The sequence below is a fragment of the Geotrypetes seraphini genome, chromosome 2, assembly GCF_902459505.1.
Source record: "Geotrypetes seraphini chromosome 2, aGeoSer1.1, whole genome shotgun sequence".
NCBI lineage: Eukaryota > Metazoa > Chordata > Amphibia > Gymnophiona > Dermophiidae > Geotrypetes > Geotrypetes seraphini.
The window spans coordinates 508062646-508087301 of NC_047085.1; the positions used below are offsets into that span (position 1 = coordinate 508062646).

The 24656-nt window shown below is 47.0% G+C and overlaps 1 protein-coding gene across 1 annotated transcript in view; it reads right to left on the reverse strand.

Moving 5' to 3' along the window:
• LOC117354599 overlaps positions 1-24656 on the reverse strand; it is a 175559-nt gene that overhangs the window by 13431 nt on the left and 137472 nt on the right. Inside the window, 1 exon segment of the mRNA XM_033932385.1 lies at positions 8007-8369. Coding sequence (XP_033788276.1) covers positions 8007-8369 — 363 coding nt within the window.

Here is a 24656-nt window from a genome sequence, read left to right on the forward strand (position 1 = left end):
GCACGTACACAGTAGATTACAGTAGATCTTTGAAAACTAAGTGCTCCTTTTACGAAGGTGCGCTAGGGCCTTAATGCGTGGAATATCGCGCGCTAAATTGCCGTGTGCGCTAGCCGCTACCGCCTCCTTTTAAGCAGGCGGTAATAATTTTGCTAGGGCGCGCTATAGCGCACGGTAATTTTGTGCGTGCGCTAAAACCGCTAGAGCACCTTAGTAAAAGGAGCCCTAAAATGTCTTGTCTTAAAGACACTATTATAACATCTCATGTTTAAATACTGGGGTTAACAGAAACCTGGATTAGACATGGGGAAGAATCATATACGTATTGTTCCACATCACGATTGTCTAAAAGAGGGGGAGGGGATTGGCATTATTATATAATTCCTTTTTCTCACTTGTTGAACTTTCAACAAATATGTTTCAATATAAAGAGCTGCTGTTAATGGTGACCTTAGAAGCCCTTTGGGATCTGGTAGCAAATTTTGGGAAGGTAATTAGTCCTAATTTCCAACAGATTGAAAATAAACTTATTCATCATTCAGAAGATTTAGAAAAATTAAAATTGGACATGACTTCTTCTAATAACTTACTTCAAAAGACCCAGCAGGATATGGCCTCAGTAAAACAACTCCAGGAAACTATAATTAAAGATAATTTGAATCTTAGAAGAAAAGTGGAGTCACTAGAGAATCAGGCGCGTAACAATAACTTGAGATTGATAAACTTTCCAAGAACAACTATGGTTACACTTAGAGATATGCTCAGGAGATATTTATTAGAAATTTTAGAAGTTCCGGAAGGTAATCGTCCACCATTTTCTCAAGTTTATTATCTCCCCAGTAAAACTCCGCATCAACAGCAACCTGAGCCTACTGAAGGACAAGCATTGAATATTACTGAGATTTTGGAGAAGTCAGACAAGGAAGTGGTAACACCTGCAACATTAGTAGCTACATTGGCTCTTTCTATCGATAAATCTTGGTTATTAAAACTATTTCTAAAGAACAAACAGAAGCAATTTCTTGGTTGTAAAATTCAAATGTTCCCTGATGTTTCAAGGGAAACTCAAAAACGTAGACATGACTTTCTTCTTTTTAAAACCGGGGGGGGGGGGTCATCTCATTGGGGGCTATTTTTTACTTAAGACATCCTTGTAAATGCATTGTCTGTTATCACTCAATTAAATATGTATTCTTTGAGTCCCAACATTTGACTAATTTTCTGGCGATGTCCCGCCTGGACAAGGAGAAAATTCAAGCTTGAGCTTCCCGATCTATAGGTATACCATTACTTCTTTAGGTTGTTTTTCTTATTTTTCTTGCAATTAAATTCTTGGATCTAAAAAGGACTTGAGCTAATTTTACCATAATAGTTTTTCTTGTAATCTGCTTAAGTATGGATTTATATGATTGTAATATGCTTGGTTAAATTTGCTTTCTGTACAAGTTTACTTGATATTATATTGAAATCAATAAAAATACTTAGATATTAAAAAAAGAGCTGCTGTTAGTTAGATTTAATTTTAAAATTCCTCTTTATCTTGCTTTAATATATTGTGCTCCCATCTTAATCTTTAGAAATTTGGGATAAGATTTATCTGACTTTAGCACAAATATATCTTAACTTTCCAAATGTAATTATCTTGAGTGACTTTAATGTTCACTTTGATTTGGCTAATCCTCAGACTCACTATTTTAATCAGTTCTTATCTGATCTAGATATGCTATCCTGGGTTTCTTTTCCTACACATTCTTTAGGACATGTAATTGACCAAGGGCTAGATTCACTAAGGCCATTGATCGTGTTTGCGATCATGTATCGACCCGATTTTCCTCCGACCCGATTCACTAACCTCATGGCTGATCAACCTCCGATCCGATTCCACCTGCGCATGCAAATGAGGGGAAACGGCATGCAAAGTAGGAAGGCATTCACTAAACAAAATCAGGAACACCAACTGGGCTGGCCAATCCGAAAAGAAACGACTGCTGAGGACCAGTCGCTCATGTCCTTGCCAATTGTCCTGCTCGTTGCCATCCTGAAGTCACAGCCCTGCAGCCCTGATCTCCCCTATACTGCCCTATTCTCTGCCTCTCCGCTCTTTGACCTTTTCAACGAGTCTCTAGAGTTGGGAGTGGTACCAGAGGACTAGAGAAGGGCGGATGTGGAAGTAAGGAAGAAGTAGGGAATTACAGGCCGGTAAGTCTGACTTCTGTGGTAAGCAAATTAATGGAAATGCTTACCACAGAAAATTTGCTTACCACAGAAGTCAGACTTACCGGCCTGTAATTCCCTACTTCTTCCTTACTTCCACTTTTGTGGAGAGAGACCACATCCGCTCTTCTCTAGTCCTCCGGTACGACTCCCGACTCTAGAGACTCACTGAAAATGCCAATCAGTGGAGCCACCAGAACTTCCCTAAGTTCAGATGTACACCAACCAGCCCCATTGCTTTGTCTACCTTTATTTTACCTAGCTCCTCACAAACAAAACCCTCTGAAAATCGATCACTCCTCCATCCCTATTCACGTTTGTCTTCTGCAGTCCCGCTCCCAGCGCTTCAGCAATTTGGTCTTTTCTTTATCAGATTCTACATATTCTTCCCCTTCACCTTTGAGTCTCACAATGCCACTTTTGCACTTCTTCCTATCACTAATATATCTAAAAAATGTCTTGTCTCCACGTTTTACCGTGTCAGCTATTTTTTCTTCCATTTGCATCTTTGCTTTCCTGACTACTCGACCAGCCTCTCTTAACTTTTCCAGATATTTTTGCCTGTCTTCCTCTTTCTGCGATCTTTTGTAGTTTACCTTCTCATCTACTCCTTTTGAGAACCAAAGCGGCCTTCTTTTCCTCTTACTTTTACTTACTTGCCTCACAAAAAGGTTTGTCGCCCTTACAATCGCTCCTTTCAGTTTTGCCCACCGCATTTCCACCCCTTTCTGATGTTCCCATTCAGACAATAATTCCTTGTAGTAAACCCCCATCCGAACAAAGTTAGTTTTTTAAAAGTTTAGAACCTTTGATCTTGAATGAGCCCTCTCTATACCCATCTTAATATTAAACTGTATCATGCAGTGATCACTGGATGCCAGATGATCACCCACTGTAACATCAGAAACACTTTCCCCGTTTGTAAGCACTAAGTCCAGTATGACACCATCCCGCGGGGGTTCCATTACCAACTTCTGGAACAGTTCTCCTTGTAGAGAATCCAGGATCACTCTTTTATAGGGATACCCCAATCAACATCCGGCATGTTAGCAAGACTTCCCCTTTTTTAGAGATATTCTGAATGTCTACTATTAAATCTCTATCCAATTCTTCCGTCTGTGAAGGAGGCCTGTATATCACACCAATGTAAATATATTCACCATTCCCTCTTTCCAAATTGATCCACAGTGCCTCTTCCTTGCCCTGCAGATCCTGCAATTGTGTGGCTTTAATATGATCTTTAACATATAACGCTGCTGCTGCTACTCCTCCTCCTTTTCTTCCTACCCTGTCTTTCCTGAAAAGATTATAGCCCGGTATAACTACATCCCAGTCATGGTTCTCTGTGAACTATGCTCTGTGATTGTCACTATATCCAGCTCCTCTTCTCCCATCACAGCTTCTAGATCCAGAATCTTGTTTCCCATACTTCGAGCATTAGTATACACTGCTTTCCAGACATTGCCCCCTACTACTCTGAGTCATAAGATCATCCAGCCCTTTCCCAAAGAAAAATTGCCCTTAGAAAGTCCGCTCATTGTCTGGTCTGGGTATTCTGCGGACTGAGAATGAATAAGCTGAAGCCTTGTTCATGATTCCAATGATGTCATACAGAGTATCTGCTCCAGAATCCACTCCTGCCATAAGGAGCTGGGGCACAGGCTTGGCTCTTTTGCATTCAAGAGTCTGGAACCTGATATGGCAGGCACGAGACACCAAGGATTCCGCAGTGGTCTCTACATCAAATTCTGGGGAAAAGCTGGACTAGGCAGTGCTGGGTCTCTATGGGATGACTCCAGCTTGTGTCTCTTGGTCTCCACATGATTCCAAGTAGGACAACCGCTGTTCCGGTGGCCAGAAAGAAAAATGGCCCCAAAGGGCTTCCCGCCTATTTCTTGGCCCTAGAGCACATAGTGAAGGCAAAGCTACGGAGGCCTAACAGCCTGTGCTCAAGTCCCTGCAAGCAGTAGGTCAGTAAGCAACCGAGGTCGGCCCTGAGCTTCAGAAAAATCTTCAGCAGGCTGGCTAAGAGGTACCACAAGGGATTGGCCTGTCAGCTGCATACCACAGTCTGCTTCTTTTCCACACAGGTAAAGCTAAACCCTCAAATAGGGAAGCTTCAAGCACTGAAAGAAGACGAAACGCTGAAAAAAATTAAAAAAAAAGATTAAAATAAAGAAATAAGCAGAGCAGATCAGAAACACTCATTTAGGCTCGCGAGCAGAAGGAAAAAACTGTAGGGGGCGGCAGCGCCCTCTGTGAAGTAGGAGGGATTCAGAAAAAATCCAGAGTGGATTCCTCCTGCAAAGCTCAAAGCTACGAGGAAATTACCCGTCTGTCCAGAATAACACACCTATTGCACTAGAACAGTGTCTTACAAACTTGATGATAAACATAATGGCTGTGGCTCGAGGCATCAGGAACAGTTAGGATTTCACCTTGATGCACATGAGCGAAGGCCCTCCAGATGGACACTGAGCCGCCAGTGGGGGATGGCTGCAGGGAAGAGGACCGGAGAGGAGAGGCAATGCTTCTCACCGCTAGAGGCACGTCCTGTAACCAGTCAGCCAGCGCCTCTCCTACTCCCCAGTGTGTCGCAGCACAACTGAAATCTTAGGAGGCACAGTTTGCGACACACTGCACTAGAATAACGAATAAGTGCCAACAAGGGCCCAAACTGATCAGATGATCACTGGCGGGATGAAGGCATGATCCCTTCCCCACTCCCCTCCTACCCCCTAAAAATGTAATTCAAAACAGTATATCCTGTCTGTACGACAGCTTCAGATGTTATGGCCCGTCCTATTAGACCAACAAGCAGGTGTTTGGAGTAGCCGGGTGGTCAGTTGCAGTGGACTCCAGAGAAGGGGACCCAGGCCCATTACCCACTGTCACTAGTACACTTGTGGTGGAAAGTGTGAGCCAACAAAACCCTACTGTACTGATATATAGGTGATACCTGTAAGCAAAAGGGCTATTAGGGTCGTATACAGTTGTTGTGGCTGAGTTTTGGAGGGCTTAACAAACAAATGGACGAAGGGGCCCCTATAGACATCGTATATTTGGATTTCCAAAAAGCCTTCGACAAGGTACCCATGAATGCCTACTACGGAAACTGAAGAACCATGGGGTTGAAGGAGATGTACATAGATGGATCAAAAATTTGTTGGCGGGTAGGAAGCAAAGGGTAGGAGTGAAGGGCCACTACTTGGACTGGAGAAGGGTCACGAGTGGTGCTCCACAGGGGTCGGTACTCGGACCGCAGCTGTTCAATGTATTTATTAATGACCTAGAAACAGGGATGAAGTGCGAGGTTATAAAATTAGCAGATGACACAAAACATTTTAGTGGGTTTAGGACTAAAGAAGACTGTGAAGATTTATAAAGGGACCTGAACAAACTGGGAGAGTGGGCAAATAAATGGCAGATGAACTTTAATGTAGAGAAATGTAAAGTCTTGCATATAGGGAACAGAAACCCGATGTACAGCTATACGATGGGAGGGCTGGTAATGGGTGAAAGTAGCCTAGAGAAGGACTTAGGGGTACTAGTAGATAAAACCATGAAGCCTTCAGCACAGTGCGCAGCGGCCTCAAAGAAGGTGAACAGAATGCCAGGTATTATCAAGAAAGGTATTAAAACCAAAACAAAGGATGTTATCCTGCCGTTGTATCGGGCAATGGTGTGCCCACATCTGGAGTACTGCGTCCAATATTGGTCGCCATACCTTAAGAAGGATATGGCGATAATCAAGAGGGTTCAGAGGAGAGCGACACGACTGATAAAAGGGATGGAAACCCTTTCATATGCTGAAAGATTAGAGAAACTGGGGCTCTTTTCCCTGGAGAAGTGGAGGCTTAGAGGGGACATGATAGAGACTTACAAGATCATGAAGGGCATAGAGAAATTGGAGAGGGACAGATTCTTCAAACCCTCGAAAACTACAAGAACGAGAGGGCATTCGGAAAAATTGAGAGGGGACAGATTCAGAACCAATGCTAGGAAGTTCTTCTTCACCCAAAGGGTGGTGGACACCTGGAATGCGCTTCCAGAGGGTGTGATAGGACAGAGTACGCTACTGGGTTTCAAGAAGAGATTAGATGATTTCCTGAAGGAAAAGGGGATTGAAGGGTATAGATAGAGAATTACTGTACAGGTCCTGGACCTGATGGGCTGTCTCGTGAGCAGACTGCTGGGCGCGATGGACCTCTGGTCTTACTCAGCAGAGGCATTGCTTATGTTCTTATGATTAAGGTGATATGTGTTTCTGGGACCCTTTATGTGAAGTTCACTGCAGTGCCCCCTAGGATGCCCTAATGCTCTGCTAGGATATCTATGTGGCCTGTCCTTCATCCCAATGGCTTGTTTTGCGGGTTTTTCATTTGGAAATATTTAGAAGTCATTTCAAAAATGGCTCTCTATATCACTATGATACAGTCGCTCCTAATCTAATTCCTAGAACGCATTGCCAGAGGTTGTGGTAAGAGCGGATAGCGTAGCTAGTTTTAAGAAAGGTCTGGACAAGTTCCTGGAGGAAAAGTCCATAGTCTGTTATTGACAAAGACAGGGAGGAAGCCACTGCTTGTCCTGGATCGGTAGCATGGAATATTGCTACTCCTTAGATTTTGGCAAGATACTAGTGACCTGGATTGGCCACCATGAAAATGGGCTACTGGGCTTCATGGACCATTGGTCTGATCAAGTAAGGCTATTTTTATGTTCTTTGCAACGCTGCACAGATACCATAGCCCAATGACTCCGAAATAACCATTTGCTCCTCAATCCTGAAAAGACGGTAACATACTGGATCTAAAATCACATTCTGCTTCCATCTGTAGTTCCCACTGTTGACTTGCGTGTAACTGTTGACTTGCGTATAAACGTTTCAGAACACGCTTCCTCTGTACAGCGGTTGGGTTTTTTCATTTTACGTCAACTTCACTGTATCCATCCTTTTCTTACTACAAAGACCCTGCACACCTTATACCATGCCTTCGTAACATCTCGCTTAGATTATTGTAACGTAGCGTAAGTAGGTCTTCCAAAATTAGCACTCAAATAGCTATAATCCCTTCAAAATACTGCAGCATGTTTTCTATGCAGAGCTAGCAGGTATGATCATGTGATCCCATTATTCTCCCAATTACACTGGCTGCCTATCGCCTACAGAATACATTTCAAGATCCTGATTCTGATCTTCAGAGCACTTAATAGAGGGGATCTCAGAATATCTGGTGAAGAAAATTATACCCTACCTGCCCTCAATGACCATCAGTTGGCCATCCCATCGCTCGCTTTTTTCTTTCATGTCCCCACTTTGTGGAATGCTTTGCCCCCGGGGCTTCTTTCTGAACTCTCATTAGGTCAATTCAGTGTTATCCTTAAGGATAATTTGTTTTTGAAAGCTTTAAGGACAGCTGGAGCACGGCAGCAATCGCTAGTTACATCTGGTGTATTCTGGTTTGCCATTGTACACGTGTGACCCTTTGGAGAACCATCAGAAATAGTGTCCCTTTTTTCATAACAGTGTGCCCTATTTCCAAATAGTTCACACTCTTGGTGATATTGCTCTTGAAACAAAAATGAAGATGAACTAAAATAAAACAAGAAATGAAACAAAACTTTTGGGGCTGTCCATCCCTAGGAATTTCATTCAATACATGAAAAAGTTTCACTTCAGCATGTCTTCTCTGTTGTATTTCAGGTTCACCTTTCATTTGAAACCTTTTCTACACTGAAAACATGAAAAGTGAGGTGGATTCTCTTGGGCAATAATAAATGATATATCTTACCAAGGCTTTTTCCACAGGTGTCACTTAGAATGGATTTCTTCCCTTTCTTCTCTCCCTGGTGGAGTTGGTCACTGGTTTTATTTCGTAAGGGTCTCTCTTCTTTCAGCTGTCTCTGTAGCTCAGGGATGTTTGTGATTTCCCTTTCACTTTTCTCACCCTCAGTGACTGCATCCAGGGAGTCTCTTGCAGGGTCTATCGGTTCCTTCTCCAATTCCTGTTGATAATTCTTCGTGTTTGTACTCTCATTCCTCTGGGAAATATTCTCACTGACATTTCCTGATTGTCTTGGGATGTGTTCAATTTCTAGAAGACATTTTTCTTGATTCTCTTCCCTCTTCGTCTCCTGCATTACCTCAATATCTGCTGGATAGAAACAAAAGACGGTAATCATGTATTACTAACTATGCGCTACTAACAATGAAGAAACACGACTACACGGGATTTCTGATGTTCAGAAATTCTATGAATTAGCACGTAAGTCTTCAAACCTCTCTCTTTTTTCAATTAAGTTATGAAGCTAATTTTCAAATAGCAACAAAGGCAAAAATAACAATCAAAGAAAGGTATAAGAGCAGCAAATACAGCCCACAAAGATAGCCAAAGTCTTGTTCCTGCCTATAACCACCTCTGATCGCATGATCCCTCTCTAAGAAAATTTTGGGCTTATATGGGATCCAAAAATATATAAATACACTCTGTTCTAAAAGCAAGTCAAAAAGTTATAAGATCATTTCAAAGAAAGAACCCAAAACATAAGAAAAAGAAAAGATTTAAATCTAAACATATTATTGCCAGGCTGTTTTTAATTCTTTTCTAATATTGATTAATTATACTTGATTAATTGCCCTTCTGTTAGGGACCAAACAGCACAGTTTATAACAGTGGCGTACCAAGGGGGGGGGGGGGGGGGGGGGGCGGTCCGCCCCGGGTGCCAGCCCTGAGGGGGTGCTCCCGGCCTTGCCGTTCAGTCCCCCACCACCACCCCCGAAGGACCGCTTGCCCCACTGACCTTCCTGCACCACCTGTGAAGCAGCCCGCAGCAGGATTGCGACTTCAGCGATCCCTGAGCTGCTTGGGTGCTGCTTCCTGCGCCGCGGTCCTGCCCCTCCTCTGACATCAGAGGAGGGGCGGGACCGCGGCGCAGGAAGCAGCGCCTAAGCAGCGCAGGGATCGCTGACGTAGTGATCCTGCTGCGGCTGCTTCATAGGTGGTGCAGGAAGGTCAGTGGGGCGAGCGGTCCTTCGGGGGTGGTGGGGGGGACTGAACGGCAAGGCCGGGAGCATAGGTAGTGCTGCTTCATAGGTGGTGCGGGGAGGCCAGGGGGGCGAGCGGTCCTTCGGGGTGGGGCGGGCAGGCAGGCAGGCTTTCAAGGGGGGACAGGCCTTCAAGGGGGGGGGAGACAGGCAGGCCTTCAAGGGGGGGGGACAGGCCTTCGGGGGGGTATGCAGACCTTCAAGGGGGGGCAGGCAGGCCTTCAAGGGGGGGACAGGTCTACAAGGGGGTGGGACAGGCCTACAAGGGGGTGGGACAGGCCTTCAAGGGGGGAACAGGCCTTCGGGGGGGTGCAGGCCTTCAAGGGGGTGCAGGCCTTCAAGGGGGGGGACAGGCCGGCAGGCCTTCAAGGGGGGGGGGGACAGGCCTACAAGGGGGTGGGACAGGCCTTCAAGGGGGGTGCAGGCCTTCTGGGGGGTTCAGGCCTTCGGGGGGTGCAGACCTTCAAGGGGGTGCAGGCCTTCAAGGGGGGGGACAGGCCTTCAGGGGGGGACAGGCCTTCGGGGGGGGGGTGCAGGCCTTCGGGGGGGGGGTGCAGACCTTCAAGGGGGTGCAGGCCTTCAAGGGGGGGACAGGAAGGCAGGCCTACAAGGGGGGGACAGGCCTACAAGGGGGTGGGACAGGCCTTCAAGGGGGGGGGGTGCAGACCTTCAAGGGGGGGGGACAGGCCTACAAGGGGGGGGGACAGGCCTTCAAGGGGGGGACAAGCCTACAAGGGGGTGGGACAGGCCTTCAAGGGGGGTGCAGGCCTTCAAGGGGGGACAGGCAGACCTTTAAGGGGGGACAGGCCTTTGGGGGGACCCTGGTTTAGAAGTACACGGAGGGAAGGGGGTGTTCAAAGAGACGTGCATATGCCAAACTTTGAGGGGGAAGAAGAAATAATGGGTCTGAAAATAGAGGAGAGGGAGAGAGATGATGGACCATGGGATTTAGGGAGGGATGGAACAGAAAGGGAGAGAAAATGGACACAAGGGATGGTATGGAGGAGGGATAGAGATACTGGATAGGAGGGTAATTAGGAAAAGAAAGGGAGAGATGGTGGACTCTGGGGTGGTGGGGAAGGAGGGAGAGATGCCAGATGAAAGGGTAGTTAAGAAAAGGTGGATCTGTGGAGGGAGATGAAAAAAAGGAAAGATACCAGACTTCCTGGGGAGGGAAGGGAAATGGAAAGGGAGGACAGAGTTGGCAGATGGATGGTTAGCATGCAGAAAGAAGGAGACCCTGGCAAGCAAGTTATCAGAAGAAAACCAGAGCCTTGGACCAACAAGATTTGAAATATAACCAGACAACAAAAGGTAGAAAAATTAATTTTATTTTCTGTTTTGTGATTATAATATGTCAGAATTGAAATGTGTATCCTGCCAGAGCTGGTGTTGGACTACAAACGTGAGCTAGGATTTAACAGAGAGAGGAAAAGTCCTTTTTGTTTCTTTATTTTATTTACACCACAGCGCCAGTGTGGTTAGGAGAAGCCAAAGGGGGTGAAAAAGCTATAAAACCCACCAGGAGTTTTGAAAAAAAATCACCCAACTGGGCAGGAAAATCGAATTGAAAAACCAATTCAATAGGCTGAATCGAATCGAAATTTTTTTTCCTGAATCTGGCAACATTAGTTTGCGCTACTGTCTTAGACTTTAGGACCTGGGATTGGGGAGAGATGGCATCCTCAGTACTTTATAATGCAAGTGAAATGAGGATTTGGTCAGACATTTGAAGGGTCTGCAGAAAAAAAATATTGTATAGGCCGGAGACATGAGACAGCAGGAAATGGGAACTTTTCTTCCTTCTATTTTTTGTGAATGGAAAGGCTGAGGATGTCAGAGAGTTCAGTTAAAATATGTGCTTTCTGCAGGGGGAGATTGTGCTTAACTAACTTATTGCACTTCTTCGAAGGAATCAACAAACGGACGGATAAAGGAGACCCCATAGACATCGTATACCTAGATTTCCAAAAAGCCTTTGACAAGGTGCCTCACGAGCGTCTACTCCGGAAACTGAAGAACCATGGGGTGGACGGAGATGTGCATAGATGGATCAGAAACTGGTTGGCGGGTAGGAAACAGAGGGTAGGGGTGAAGGGCCACTACTCGGACTGGAAGAGGGTCACAAGTGGTGTTCCGCAGGGCTCGGTGCTCGGGCCACTACTATTTAATATATTCATAAATGATCTAGAAATAGGGACGACGTGTGAGATAATAAAATTTGCAGACGACACCAAACTATTCAGTGGAGCTCGGACTAAAGAGGACTGCGAAGAATTACAAAGGGACCTGAATAAACTAGGGGAATGGGCGACGAGATGGCAGATGAAGTTCAACGTTGAGAAATGTAAAGTACTGCATGTGGGAAGCAGAAACCTGAGGTACAACTATACGATGGGAGGGATGTTATTGAATGAGAGTACCCAGGAAAGGGACTTAGGGGTAATGGTGGACATGACAATGAAGCCGACGGCACAGTGCGCAGCGGCCGCTAAGAGAGCGAATAGAATGCTGGGTATAATCAAGAAGGGTATTACAACCAGGACGAGAGAAGTTATTCTGCCGTTGTATCGGGCGATGGTGCGCCCGCATCTGGAATACTGCGTCCAATATTGGTCGCCGTACCTTAAGAAGGATATGGCGATACTCGAGAGGGTTCAGAGGAGAGCGACACGTCTGATAAAAGGGATGGAAAACCTTCCATATGCTGAGAGATTGGAGAAACTGGGTCTCTTTTCCCTGGAGAAGAGGAGACTTAGAGGGGATATGATAGAGACTTATAAGATCATGAAGGGCATAGAGAGAGTAGAGAGGGACAGATTCTTCACACTTTCAAAAAATAAAAGAACAAGAGGGCATCTGGAAAAGTTGAAAGGGGACAGATTCAAAACAAATGCTAGGAAGTTCTTCTTTACCCAACGTGTGGTGGACACCTGGAATGCGCTTCCAGAGAATGTAATAGGGCAGAGTACGGTACTGGGATTTAAGAAAGGATTGGACGGTTTCCTGCTGGAAAAGAGGATAGAGGGGTATAAATAGAGGATTTCTGCACAGGTCCTGGACCTGTTGGGCCGCCGCGTGAGCGGACTGCTGGGCATGATGGACCTCAGGTCTGACCCAGCAGAGGCATTGCTTATGTTCTTATGTTATAATAATGTGTTTTATAAAGTTTATAGCATAGCTGGCCTACTCAGTGAGGTGTTCCTAGTGGTGGTGGTGGCAGTGTGTCAATGTGTTGAGAGGAAGAGGTGATCTGGGAAATTCTGCTGAGCAAACTCCGGGCCCATTTCCACCCCCCAGTTAGTCCACTCCACTCAACTGGTTCACACACTGAGTGGGTCTTTGGGTGTTGTTTTGGGATCTCTTCCAGTGGTTTATCAGTATCTCCTTCTGGTCCAAGGAAGGAAACTTTGTTATCCTTAGCATTGACTTACAGAATATGTTTGTAACAGCGCTGCTTGTGTGGCATTAGGCTATGTAGTGATCGAAAGAAAAAAAACAGACCTTTGCACATTTTTGCACTATATGGTGGGTGTATGAGGAGATTCACATTTCCTGCACAGCTAAGTCCATGTGAAGTTACCTTGTGCTGTATTTGACATCTAGCAAGGTCTCTGTTTGAAAGGAAAGATCTAAACTTAAAAATGAAGTGGCCAGAAGTTATGGTAAAAGCAGATAGTGTAGCTGGTTTTAAGAAAGATTTGGACAAATTCCTGGAGGAAAAGTCCATAATCTGTTATTAAGACATGGGGGAAGTGTCTGCTTGCCCTGGATCGGTAGCATGGAATGTTGCTACTCTTTGGGTTTTGACCAGGTATTAGTGTCCTGAATTGGCTACCATGAGAATGGGCTACTGGGCATGATGGACCATTGGTCTGACCCAGTTAGGCTATTCTTATGTTATGTTCTCATCTGTAGGGGCCTTTGTTTTCACTTCTTATTTTAATGTATTTTTTTTCTGGGAACTTATCAGTGTTTTTTATAATGGGAACAAAAATGGAAGAGAATTAATGTGTGTGGGATGAGGGGGTAACTAATTTCTTCAGCTAAATAATTCAATCCACTTCAAACAGACATAGGAGAACTCACGCACCATTCACACACCCTCCAACCAAAAACGTCAAAAGAAAAAAAACTGTTTGACAACCTCCTAGCCATTCGAGCTGCAACACTCGACCCCCAACTCTACAACCAATTGACATCGACCACAGACTGCAAAACCTTCAAAAAGAAATAACAACCCTTCTATTCAAAAAACACATAAAACTGAACTAACACAATCAGTCCCAAGCATCACCTGCAACTACTCCATATGTACTTCTGATGTCATGACAATTCAGACATAATTTATGTTATGTTATGTTTGGAATATAAGAAAATTTTCACTGCCTGTTTCTATTCTGACCATTTATTCCGTTTCATGGTCATTACAAAAATATTTTTTTACATGGGGGGGGGGGGTGTCAAAAAATGATGGGCCCCGGGTGCCACATACCCTAGGTACGCCACTGGTTTATAATAATAGTTTAATACAATATAATTAATAACATAAAAGACAAAGCAACCATGATACAGGAAACAAGAGGGATGCAGGATGGAGGTTGAGAATTATAGACCGGTGAGTCTCACATCGATAGTGAGTAAACTTATGGAAACACTAATCAAACGCCAATTGGATATGATCCTGAACGAGGAGAATCTACGAGATCCCCATCAACATGGTTTTACGAAGGGAAGGTTCTGCCAATCAAATCTGATCAGCTTCTTTGACTGGGTAACAAGAAAGCTGGATATAGGGGAGTCCCTGGACATCGTGTACTTGGACTTTAGCAAAGCGTTTGATAGCGTCCCACATCGCAGGTTATTGAGCAAGATGGGTTCGATGGGATTGGGTGAAACATTAACCGCATGGGTTAGGGACTGGCTTCAGAGGGTAGTGGTAAACTGTACCCTCTCCGATACGATGGAGGTGATCTGCGGAGTGCCGCAGGGCTCGGTCTTGGGCCGGATCCTATTTAACATCTTTGTAAGAGACTTGGCTGAGGGGCTTCGAGGTAAAATTACATTTTTCGCCGATGACGCCAAACTATGCAACATGGTAGGCAACCGCACAACAGATGAAAGCACAGTGCCCGACAAAAGCTCAATGCCCGATAGTATGACACAGGACCTACTCCTGCTGGAGCATTGGTCAAAGACTTGGCAACTAAGTTTCAATGCCAAAAAATGCAAGGTCATGCACCTTGGCAGCAAAAATCCATGCAGGACTTACACCTTAAATGGTGAGATCCTAGCAAGGACTGTAGCAGAACGTGACTTGGGGGTGATCATTAGCGAAGACATGAAGACTGCCAATCAAGTGGAGAAAGCTTCATCCAGGGCTAGACAAATCATGGGCTGTATCCGTAGAAGTTTCGTCAGCCGTAAGCCCAAGGTCATAATGCCGTTGTACCGATCCATGGTGAGACCCCATCTGGAATACTGTGTACAATTCTGGAGGCCGCATTATCAAAAAGATGTGCGGAGAGTTGAGTCGGTTCAGCGAATTGCCACCAGGATGGTCTCAGGACTCAAGGATCTCCCGTATGAGGAACGATTGGGTAAGTTGCAGCTGTACTCACTCGAGGAACGCAGAGAGAGGGGAGACATGATTGAGACATTCAAATATCACAGGCCGTATCGAGGTGGAAGAGGATCTCTTTTTCCTTAAAGGACCTACGGCAACAAGAGGGCATCTGTTGAAAATCAGGGGTGGGAAATTTCATGGCGACACCAGAAAATATTTCTTCACCGAAAGGGTGGTTGATCGCTGGAATAATCTTCCACAACAGGTAATTGAGGCCAGCAGCATGCCAGATTTTAAGAAAAGATGGAATTGGCATGTGGGATCTCTTCAAGGAGGTAGTTAGGGGGTGGGCCATTAGTGTGGGCAGACTAGATGGGCCGTGGCCCTTTTCTGCCATCATGTTCTATGTTTCTATCCCACAGTTATCAATAAAACTCTACCGTAATATTAGAGTCCCCAAAACGCTAAATAATAAAAGCGAGTTCAATCTAAATGGGATTCTTTTTTTTAAATACTTTTTATTGATAAAGCAGCCAAAGCCATAAAAAGAAAACAGAGGCTATGTTACAAAAGCAATCACAAACAATATGATACAATCTGTCCAGGAATGGCAACAAAAATAATGATGAGACGTCAGCCAGAAAGTGCCAGCAAATGGGATTCTAACCGTAAATGCTGGGGCTGAGAATTCCACATGGCTGATGGCCTATAAAAGAAAGACAATTCTGTACTAGGATCCAATTTTGCTCAACAGACACAGGATAAGACGGTTCTGGTTCTAAGATCTTAAAGTGGGATGGGGTAAGGGATCAATAAGTTACCCACGTACTGCGAGAAATCTCAGCAAAAAGTTCTGTGTCAGACCCAACATCTTAAATTTGGCTTGATAAAAGTATAGTAGCCAAAGGGCTTCCTTCAGAAGTGGAACAACATGGTGTGATGCATGTCCGTCGTTCGGCTGAGTCACCAGGATCCGCTCTGATCACCTCCAGCTCACTCTGGTCGTTGTAGTCGTCTCCGGTCATCTCTGTCTCATTGTGATCAGGCCAATTGGCCATTACCCATCACTTCTCCATCCCCAGGCATTTCTGGTCTTTCTTCCTTCCTCTCTGAGCACACTACCAAAACACGTATCCACACCCTCATCACCTCACGCTTAGACTACTGCAACTCGCTACTCTCAGGCCTTTCGCTTAGCCTTCTCATTTCCAAGTTTCAAGTTCAGGTTTTAAGTTTTGTGGTGTTTAATATACCGACCAACAACATGTACCTGGCCGGTTTACAATGCTAAAAAAAAAGATAGAAAGTAAAATAATAATTGTATATATATGGGGAGGAGTGAACATTAAAAGACAATAGACAAGGACTTACTTGAATTTGAGAGTATTAAGGTGATGGAAAGGTCAATAAATACATTATTAAAATGAAAGTTAAAAGAAGGGAAGAGGGGGGGGGGGAGGATATAACATCAGGGATAGGGTTGCTCCATAAAAGCGGTTGAGATGATTTTACTGGTTTTGGGGAAGGAAGTATTTAGAGATTATGATATGCATCTTGAAAAAGAAAAAGAAATGTTCCCCTCCAATCCATCCAGAATTCAGCTGCACAAATATTTCAGGAGAGTCACTAAACTCAAGTTACCCCTCTCCTAAAGTCACTTCATTGGATTTCCATCCATTTCAGACTACAATTCAAACTCCTCTTAATGGCCTACAAATGCATTCACTCAGCTGCCCCTCACTATCTCTCTTCACTTATCTCCTCCTATGATCTCTCATGTTAAGTCCCTCCTTTCTGTGTCCTTCTCTTTTGCTGCCAACTCCAGACTCCGTCCTTTCTGCCTTCCTGTACCATTTGCTTGGAACAAGCTACCCGAATCCCTATGGCGGGCTCCATCTCATGCAGTGTTCAAGGCCTAGTTAAAAGCCCACCATTTAAAAAATTGGATCTGCATGGGGGAGGATATGTTGTGGACGTATCGACGTTTGTTCTTTTTTCCTGCACCCTTGATTGTTGTATATGATGTCTTTCTTGTATGGTCACAATTTGTATTTTCTCGTATGCATTGATCCTTTAATAAACATATTTTCAAAAAAAAAAAAGCCCACCTTTTTGAGAGTGCTTTTGACTCCTAACTCCTCTCACCTTGGGTTCTGCATCCCCAGCCCTAAATGTCAGGTGTGTCTGTAAATTGCACGGCGTCCATCCTGATATGCAAACAAGGGACACACCCAAGTGTGGCTTCTCGGGGACAGGTGATTGCCCCCCTTGCTAGTTCCCACTCAGGTTCTGCTAGAAGGATGCTAGGTTGCATAGGGAGAGGTGAAGCCAGTAGGAAAAAGGAGGTATTGAAGCCCCTGTATAAGACTTTGGTGAGACCTCATTTAGAATATTGTGTACAATTCTGGAGACCACATCTTCAAAAATATATAAAAAGGATGGCATCGGTCCAGAGGAAGGTTACTAAAATGTGTGTGGTCTTCATCATAAGGTGTATGAGTACAGAGCAGCTTTAAAGATCTCAATCTGTATACTTTGGATGGAAAGGCGTGAGGGGAAGTTATGATAGAGACGTTTAAATACCTACAAGGTGTAAATATGCATGTGGCAAGTCTCTTTCATTTGAAAGGACGCTCTGGAATGAGAGGGCACAGGATGAAGTTAAGAGGTGATAGGCTCCAAAGTAATCTAAGGAAATACTTTTTTACAGAAAGGGTGACAGATGCATGGAACAATCTCCCAGAAAAGGTGGTGGAGACAGAGACTGTCTGAATTCAAAAGGGCCTGGGATAGGCACATGGGATCTTTCTGGAGAGAGAAAGAGATAATGGTTACTGTGGATGGGCAGACTACATGGGCCACTTGGCCTTTATCTGCCATGTTTCTAAACAGATATTACAGATATATTAGAGATTTCAGATAAACAATTAGCCAGCAACTTTGTTAGTTAGTCACCTTGCTATCTGACAAGAACTGGATTATGAAACTATTCATTCAGAATAGGCAAAGAATTTCTAGGTTTGAAAATCCAAATATTCTCTGATGTTTCTAGAGAAACTCCAAAGCGAAGACTTCAATTCTTATTGTTGAAGCCTGGAGTTGCATCAATTGGGGGGGGTCTTTTTTTAGGTTTCCCTGTAAATGTATAATTAAGTATGGTATACATAAATATGTTTTCTTTGAGCTTACTCAACTAACTAGTTTTCTGATTTTGATATGGCTTGAAAAAGAAGGAATAATGACTTGAGGGAGTAGTTTATGTTTCCTGGACCTTACCAAGAGATACTTAGTTTCAATGTTTTCTAGTTTAAATTTGATTTTTTAAATCGCTTATTTAAATCTTGGATCATATATTGAGGACTTGAGATTTGTTTAAGTTAAACTATATCAGTGTTCTCCCCAGAAATTTTTTCCAGCTGGGTGGCATGAAAAAGTAGCTGGGCGGGGCGGGGAAATTTGGTAGTGGGGAAAATTAAATGTATACTATTTTTATTAGTTAATTATTATTATTTTCCAATGCTCGATTCCTTTTTTAAGGTTTGTCACTTGTGCCAGAATATTTTTACTAAATTTAAGAAGTATCCATTATCCCAGGACAAGCAGGCATGATATTCTCACATGTGGGTGACGTCATCTACGGAGCCCCAGCGCGGACAGCTTTTCAAGCAAACTTGATAGAAGTTTCAAGTTTGCACACTGCACCACGTATAGAAGTTTAAAAAAGGGAAATGCGTTAATGAAGTCATTAGGTTCAATCTAACCATTTATTTCTGCATGAATTTAAACAACTAAAAAAAAAAGATAAATATAGCTCATCCAGTCATACAAGAAATAGCTGTACAACACCTCTAATAATGTTTTGATCACTAGGTTCCTTCCTGAGGTCTCACTGAGGATATGAAATAGATGCTATCCCCACTTCCAGACCTCTTCCACATAATTTATGGAGAGGTGTTACTGAGCCTTGAAGGATACCTGTGTGATTGATCTTTATCTGCTTCTTTTTTATTTTGCTATAGTGCAAAGTAAGAGCTAGGGCAAAACAGTATAGGTAAAGATGCAGGAAATAATTAGCAATGTATTAAAAATATTTTATTTTTATTTGCTTATAATGTCATTTGAAAGCTGCTTGATGATAAAGCACAGTTACTTACCGTAACAGGTGTTATCCAGGGACAGCAGGCATATATTCTCACATGTGGGTGACGTCATCTACGGAGCCCCGATGCGGAAGCATTTTCAAGCAAACTTGATTGAAGATTTAAGTTTGCTCTGCTGCTCCACGCATGCGTGCCTTCCTGCTCCACTAGGGGGTGCATCCCCTCGTGGTCTCCAGTTCATTTAACTAGCCAAGAAGCCAACCTCGGGGAGGTGGGTGGGTTGTGAGAATATATGCCTGCTGCCCCTGGATAACACCTGTTACGGTAAGTAACTGTGCTTTATCCCAGGACAAGCAGGCATGATATTCTCACATGTGGGTGACCTCCAAGCTTACTGCAGAGGGATGGAGGGAAGTTGGCAATTTAAGCAAATAGATTTCGCAACACCGATTGGCCGAATCGGCCATCGCTTCTGGACAGGGAGTCCAGACAGTAGTGGGAGGTGAAGGTATGAACCGAAGACCATGTGGCAGCCTTGCAGATTTCCTCAATAGGTGTTGACCTGAGGAAGGCTACGGAGGCTGCCATCGCTCGGACTTTGTGTCCCGTTACTCGACCATTCAGCGCGAGACCAGCCTGAGCGTAGCAAAAGGAGATGCAATCGGCCAACCAGTTGGACAAGGTGCGTTTGGAAACTGGGTGACCTAACCGGTTTGGGTCGAAGGACAAAAACAGTTGTGGGACTTTCCGGTGTGGCTGAGTGCGTTGGAGGTAAAAGGCCAACGCTCTTTTGCAGTCAAGAGTGTGGAGCGCCACTTCTCCGGGGTGAGAGTGGGGCTTGGGGAAAAACACGGGTAAGACAATGGACTGATTTAGATGGAAATCAGACACTACTTTAGGTAGGAACTTTGGATGTGTGCGGAGTACCACCTTGTCGTGATGGAATACCGTGAAGGGTGGGTCCGCTACCAGGGCTTGTAGCTCACTAACCCGCCGTGCGGACGTGAGTGCAAGTAGGAAAATTACCTTCCAAGTGAGGAATTTTGGATGGCATTTGTCTAGGGGCTCAAATGGAGGTTTCATTAGTTGAGCCAGAACCACGTTAAGGTCCCAAACCACCGGGGGAGGTTTGAGAGGGGGGTGGACGTTCAGCAGGCCCTTCATGAAGCGAGTGACTAAGGGATGGAGCGAGAGGGCTTTCCCTTCCAGGGGCTGATGAAAGGCCGCAATCGCACTGAGGTGTACTCGAATGGAGTTGGTCTTTAGGCCGGAATGAGATAGTTGAAGTAGATAGTCAAGGACCAGGGGGACGGGGACCGACACCGGGTCCTGGCTGTGGGAGGAGCACCAGGTTGAGAATCTGGTCCACTTTTGGGAGTAGCAGGTTCTCGTCGAGGTTTTTCTAGAGGCCTCCAATATCTCCTTGACTGATTGAGACACGGGGAGAGCAGTCAGGGGGAGAGAAACCAAGCATTCAGATGAAGAGATTGAAGATTGGGATGTAACAGTGAACCCTGACCCTGTGACAGTAGAGAGGGAAACAGAGGCAGAGGCAGTGGATCTCTGACACTGAGTTGAAGTAGAAGGGAAAACCACGGCTGGCGTGGCCAGCGAGGGGCAATCAGGATCAGGGTGGCTTGTACCGTTTTCAGGTGGACAAGCGTCCGCAGTATCAGAGGGAACGGCGGGAACGCGTACAGGAACCTTCCCTCCCAATCGAGGAGGAAGGCGTCGGCCTCGAGCCGGTCCGGGGAGTATATCCGGGAGCAGAAGAGAGGCAGCTTGTGGTTGTGAGGGGACGCGAACAAGTCTATTTGAGGCGTCCCCCACCGTTCGAACACTCCTCGTAGGGCCTGAGAGTGTAGTGACCACTCGTGTGGCTGGAGGAGGCGGCTGAGTCTGTCCGCCAGGCAGTTTTGTTCTCCTTGTATGTACACCGCTCGAAGGAAGGTGTTGTTGGAGATTGCCCATTTCCAGAGGCGCAGGGCTTCCCGGCAAAGGGGCCAAGATCCTGTGCCCCCTTGTTTGTTTACGTAGTACATCGCTACTTGATTGTCGGTTCGGATGAGAACCACTCGGTCGCGGAGCAGGTGTTGGAAGGCTACTGCTGCGAGGTAGATGGCCCGAAGTTCTAGCACGTTGATGTGGCAGCGGCGATCTTGTGCTGACCACATTCCTTGGGTGCGCAGGCCGTCCAGATGGGCTCCCCAAGCGTACTCCGACGAGTCCGTGGTGAGTACCTTGCTGTGGGGTGGGGTGAGGAAGAGCAAACCTTTGGAAAGATTTGAAGAGTCGGCCCACCAGCGGAGCGATCGTTGCAATGAAGGAGTCACTGAGTGGTCGATCGGGTCCCGGTCTTGACGCCATTGAGACGCCAGGGTCCATTGAGGGATTCTCAGATGGAGGCGGGCGAAGGGTGTGACATGGACGGTGGAGGCCATGTGGCCCAGGAGGATCATCATCTGTCGGGCTGATACTGAGGTCAGCCGAGAGATCCTTCGGCTCAGACTTACTAACGCCTCCAGGCGCAGAGGGGGGAGGAAGGAACGGAGGCGAACCGTGTCCAGCGTGGCCCCGATGAACTGTAGGGATTGTGAGGGGCGTAGTTGAGATTTTGGGAAGTTTATTTCGAACCCCAGACTTTGTAGATAGGTAATAGTCTGTTGGGTCGCTGAGATAGCCCCTTCTTTGGACGGGGCTTTGATTAGCCAGTCGTCCAGGTAGGGGAATACCTGGAGGCCCTGGGAGCGTAAGGTTGCTGCTACCACCACGAGGCACTTGGTGAAGACCCGAGGTGATGATGCTAGTCCGAAGGGGAGGACTCGGTATTGTAGGTGCCAGTCCCCTACTTGGAAACGCAAAAACTTGCGGTGAGCGGGGTGCACTGGGACATGTGTGTACGCCTCCTTGAGATCGAGGGAGCAGAGCCAGTCGCCCTCGTCGATCAGGGGGTAGAGTGTTGGTAGTGAGAGCATCCGAAACTTTTCCCGTACCAGGAATTTGTTGAGGCGTCTCAAGTCTAGTATTGGGCGTAGGTCTCCCGTTTTTTTCGGTACCAGAAAGTAACGGGAGTAGAAGCCCTTCCCCGTTGGTCGGGGGGGACCTTCTCCACTGCTCTCAGGCGAAGCAGGTCTCGAGCTTCGGAGAGGAGTAGAGGTAGCTGAGTCCTGTTGGGAGGGCAATTCCTTGGGGGGTTGTCCGGGGGAATGGCCCGAAAGTTGAGAGAGTACCCTGATGAGATCACGCCAAGGACCCATGCGTCCGTCGTGAGTTGTTCCCAGCGAGGGTAAAAGGCTTTGAGTCGACCTCCGATGGGAAGGTGGTCTGGGACTATGGCGGAGGGGGCCCGCCCCCTTCCGCGTGTCCCGTCAAAAGGACGGGGATGGTTTGGTGGTCGCGGGCGGTTGGGACTTGGGCATGGCCCTGTGATGGGCTTGCGGACGTCTGGGTGGGGGCCGCGAGAAAGCAGGGGTGGACTTTTGTGGGTAGCGGCGCGGAGGGGCCCTGTATGGCCTGGGCGCTGGCGGTTTGGGCTTTTGCCGGACAAGGGAGGCAAATGAGCGTTCATGTTCGGAGAGGCGTTTTGTCGCCGCCTCGATAGTGTCATCGAACAATTCCTTTCCCACGCAGGGGAGGTTTGCTAACCGGTCCTGTAAGTTGGGGTCCATGTCGACCAGGCGCAGCCAAGCTAGTCGGCGCATGGCGATAGCGAAGGCTGCTTCTCTGGAGGAGAGTTCGAAGCCATCGTAGGCCGCGTGGAATAGATGAAGGCGCAGGTTGGAGAGGGACTCTAAAAGCAGGCCGAACGTTTCTTGTCGGGAGGCCGGTAGGTCAGTCTCAAAGGCTCTCAATAGTCCAATGAGGTGTTTGAGGTATGATGTGAAGGTGAAAGTGTAGCTTTGCACCCTAGAGGCCATCATTGCGTTTTGGTATAGTCTCCTGCCGAACTTGTCCAGGGTTCGGCCTTCCCGGCCTGGGGGTACCGCTGCTGAGACACGGGACGGGTGAGCCTTTTTCAAGGAGGATTCCACCAGCAGCGATTGGTGGGAGAGCTGTGGTTGCTCGAATCCCGGATAAGGTACTGTGCGGTACTTGGCCTCCATTTTGGAGGGTACGGCCGTGACCATGTAGGGGGTCTCGAGGTTCCTGAAGAAGGCCTGTTGGAGTACCGGGTTAGGTGGTAAGCGGAGGGACTCTCTGGGCAGTGATGGCATATCCAGCTCCGCCAGGTACTCCTTAGAGTATCTGGAGTCGGACTGGAGATCTAAGTCCAATGCTTGGCCCATGTCTTGGACAAAGCGAGTGAAGGATGGGCGAGATGTCCCCGGAGCCCCGTGCGGGGTCAGGGAACGAGACCTTCGCCGGGTGGAGAAGGATAAGGAGGCTTCCCTCGAGTATCGAGGTTCATGCTCTGATCCATGCTCCGAGGTTGGGGAAGCACTGTGAGAGTGTTCCGGGGTTGTCGATCTTCGGCGTCTCGAGGAGCCCCTCGGAGACGATGCCGGGGTTAGGGGTACCGATCGATGTCGGGTTGGTGACCTCGATCCGGACTCCCTCGGAGAATGCGTCCGAGGGGGAGTTCGGAGGATACGTGGGTTGGAGAGTGATAACTCAGCCACCCTTAGTGGTCCTGTACGAGGTGTGGGGGAACGGCCTCGTAGGGTTGGTGAACCTCGGGCCTTCTTGGAGGTACGGCGGTTCGAGGTTTCTGTCGTTCTAGCCCGACGTTTTGCCCCTCGGCGGTCCGCAGAGGGGGAATGTCTCGGGCGTCTCGGCGAGGAGTCCGAGGAGGATGGGATGCGGCGAGGATTGCGCACCTTTCCTCGAGGTTGTTCGGTGTGAGGCTCAGGTTGGTCTGGCGCATTCGAGGTCGAGGCCGATTGAAACTGGGCTATTGCAGCGGACAGCTCCGACGTGATCATCGCTCGGAGTAGGTCCTGGAAGACGGGCACGGACAGCATCGAAGAAATGTCCCCTGCCTCTGTGCGCTCCACCGGGGGCGACCTCGTATCAGAGTATTCCCGTGTGGTGGAGGCACGGCCCGAAGGCTTGGAGGGCTTAGACGGGGCTGTAAGCATGGGGCTTCCGCCATGCGTCGCCGTTGTCCCCGAGGCTGGCTTCTTCGCTGTTACAGAACCTGAAGAGGGAAGAGGGGACTTACCCGGAGCCGAGGCTTTCTGTTGTCCCGAGGACTTCGGGGTCGAGTCTCGAGGCGATGCCGAGGTTTCCGGGGCCGAGGTCAAGGCCGGGGCCGAGGCCAGGGCCGACCTCGAGGCCGAAGTGGGGGGTTGGTCCGGGGTGAAGAGATCCGCCATGCGGGCTTTTCTTCGGCGGAGGGCCCGGTTTTGGAAAATAGCGCACTGGGGGCAGGAGTCGGTTGGATGAGTCGCCCCCAGACAAAGGATGCACCGGCGATGCGGGTCTGTGAGAGAAAGAAGCCGCTCGCACCGGGTGCACTTTTTAAAGCCGATCAAAGGCCGGGACATTAAATCGAAAGTAGCCGCGGCTCGATTAGCCACGCAGCCACGGGGACCCGGAAGCCTCCGGGTCGTTGAAAACGAAGCAGGAATCAAGTAAAAAGGTAAGGAATTCGCGCACAGCGACTTAATCGTGAAAAAACAAGAAAAAATCGCGGTGCTAGAAGGCAGTTGGGGCAGAGCCTGAAAAACACGTCTTCTAGGCTTGCGGAAAATTTTGAACTGGAGACCACGAGGGGATGCACCCCCTAGTG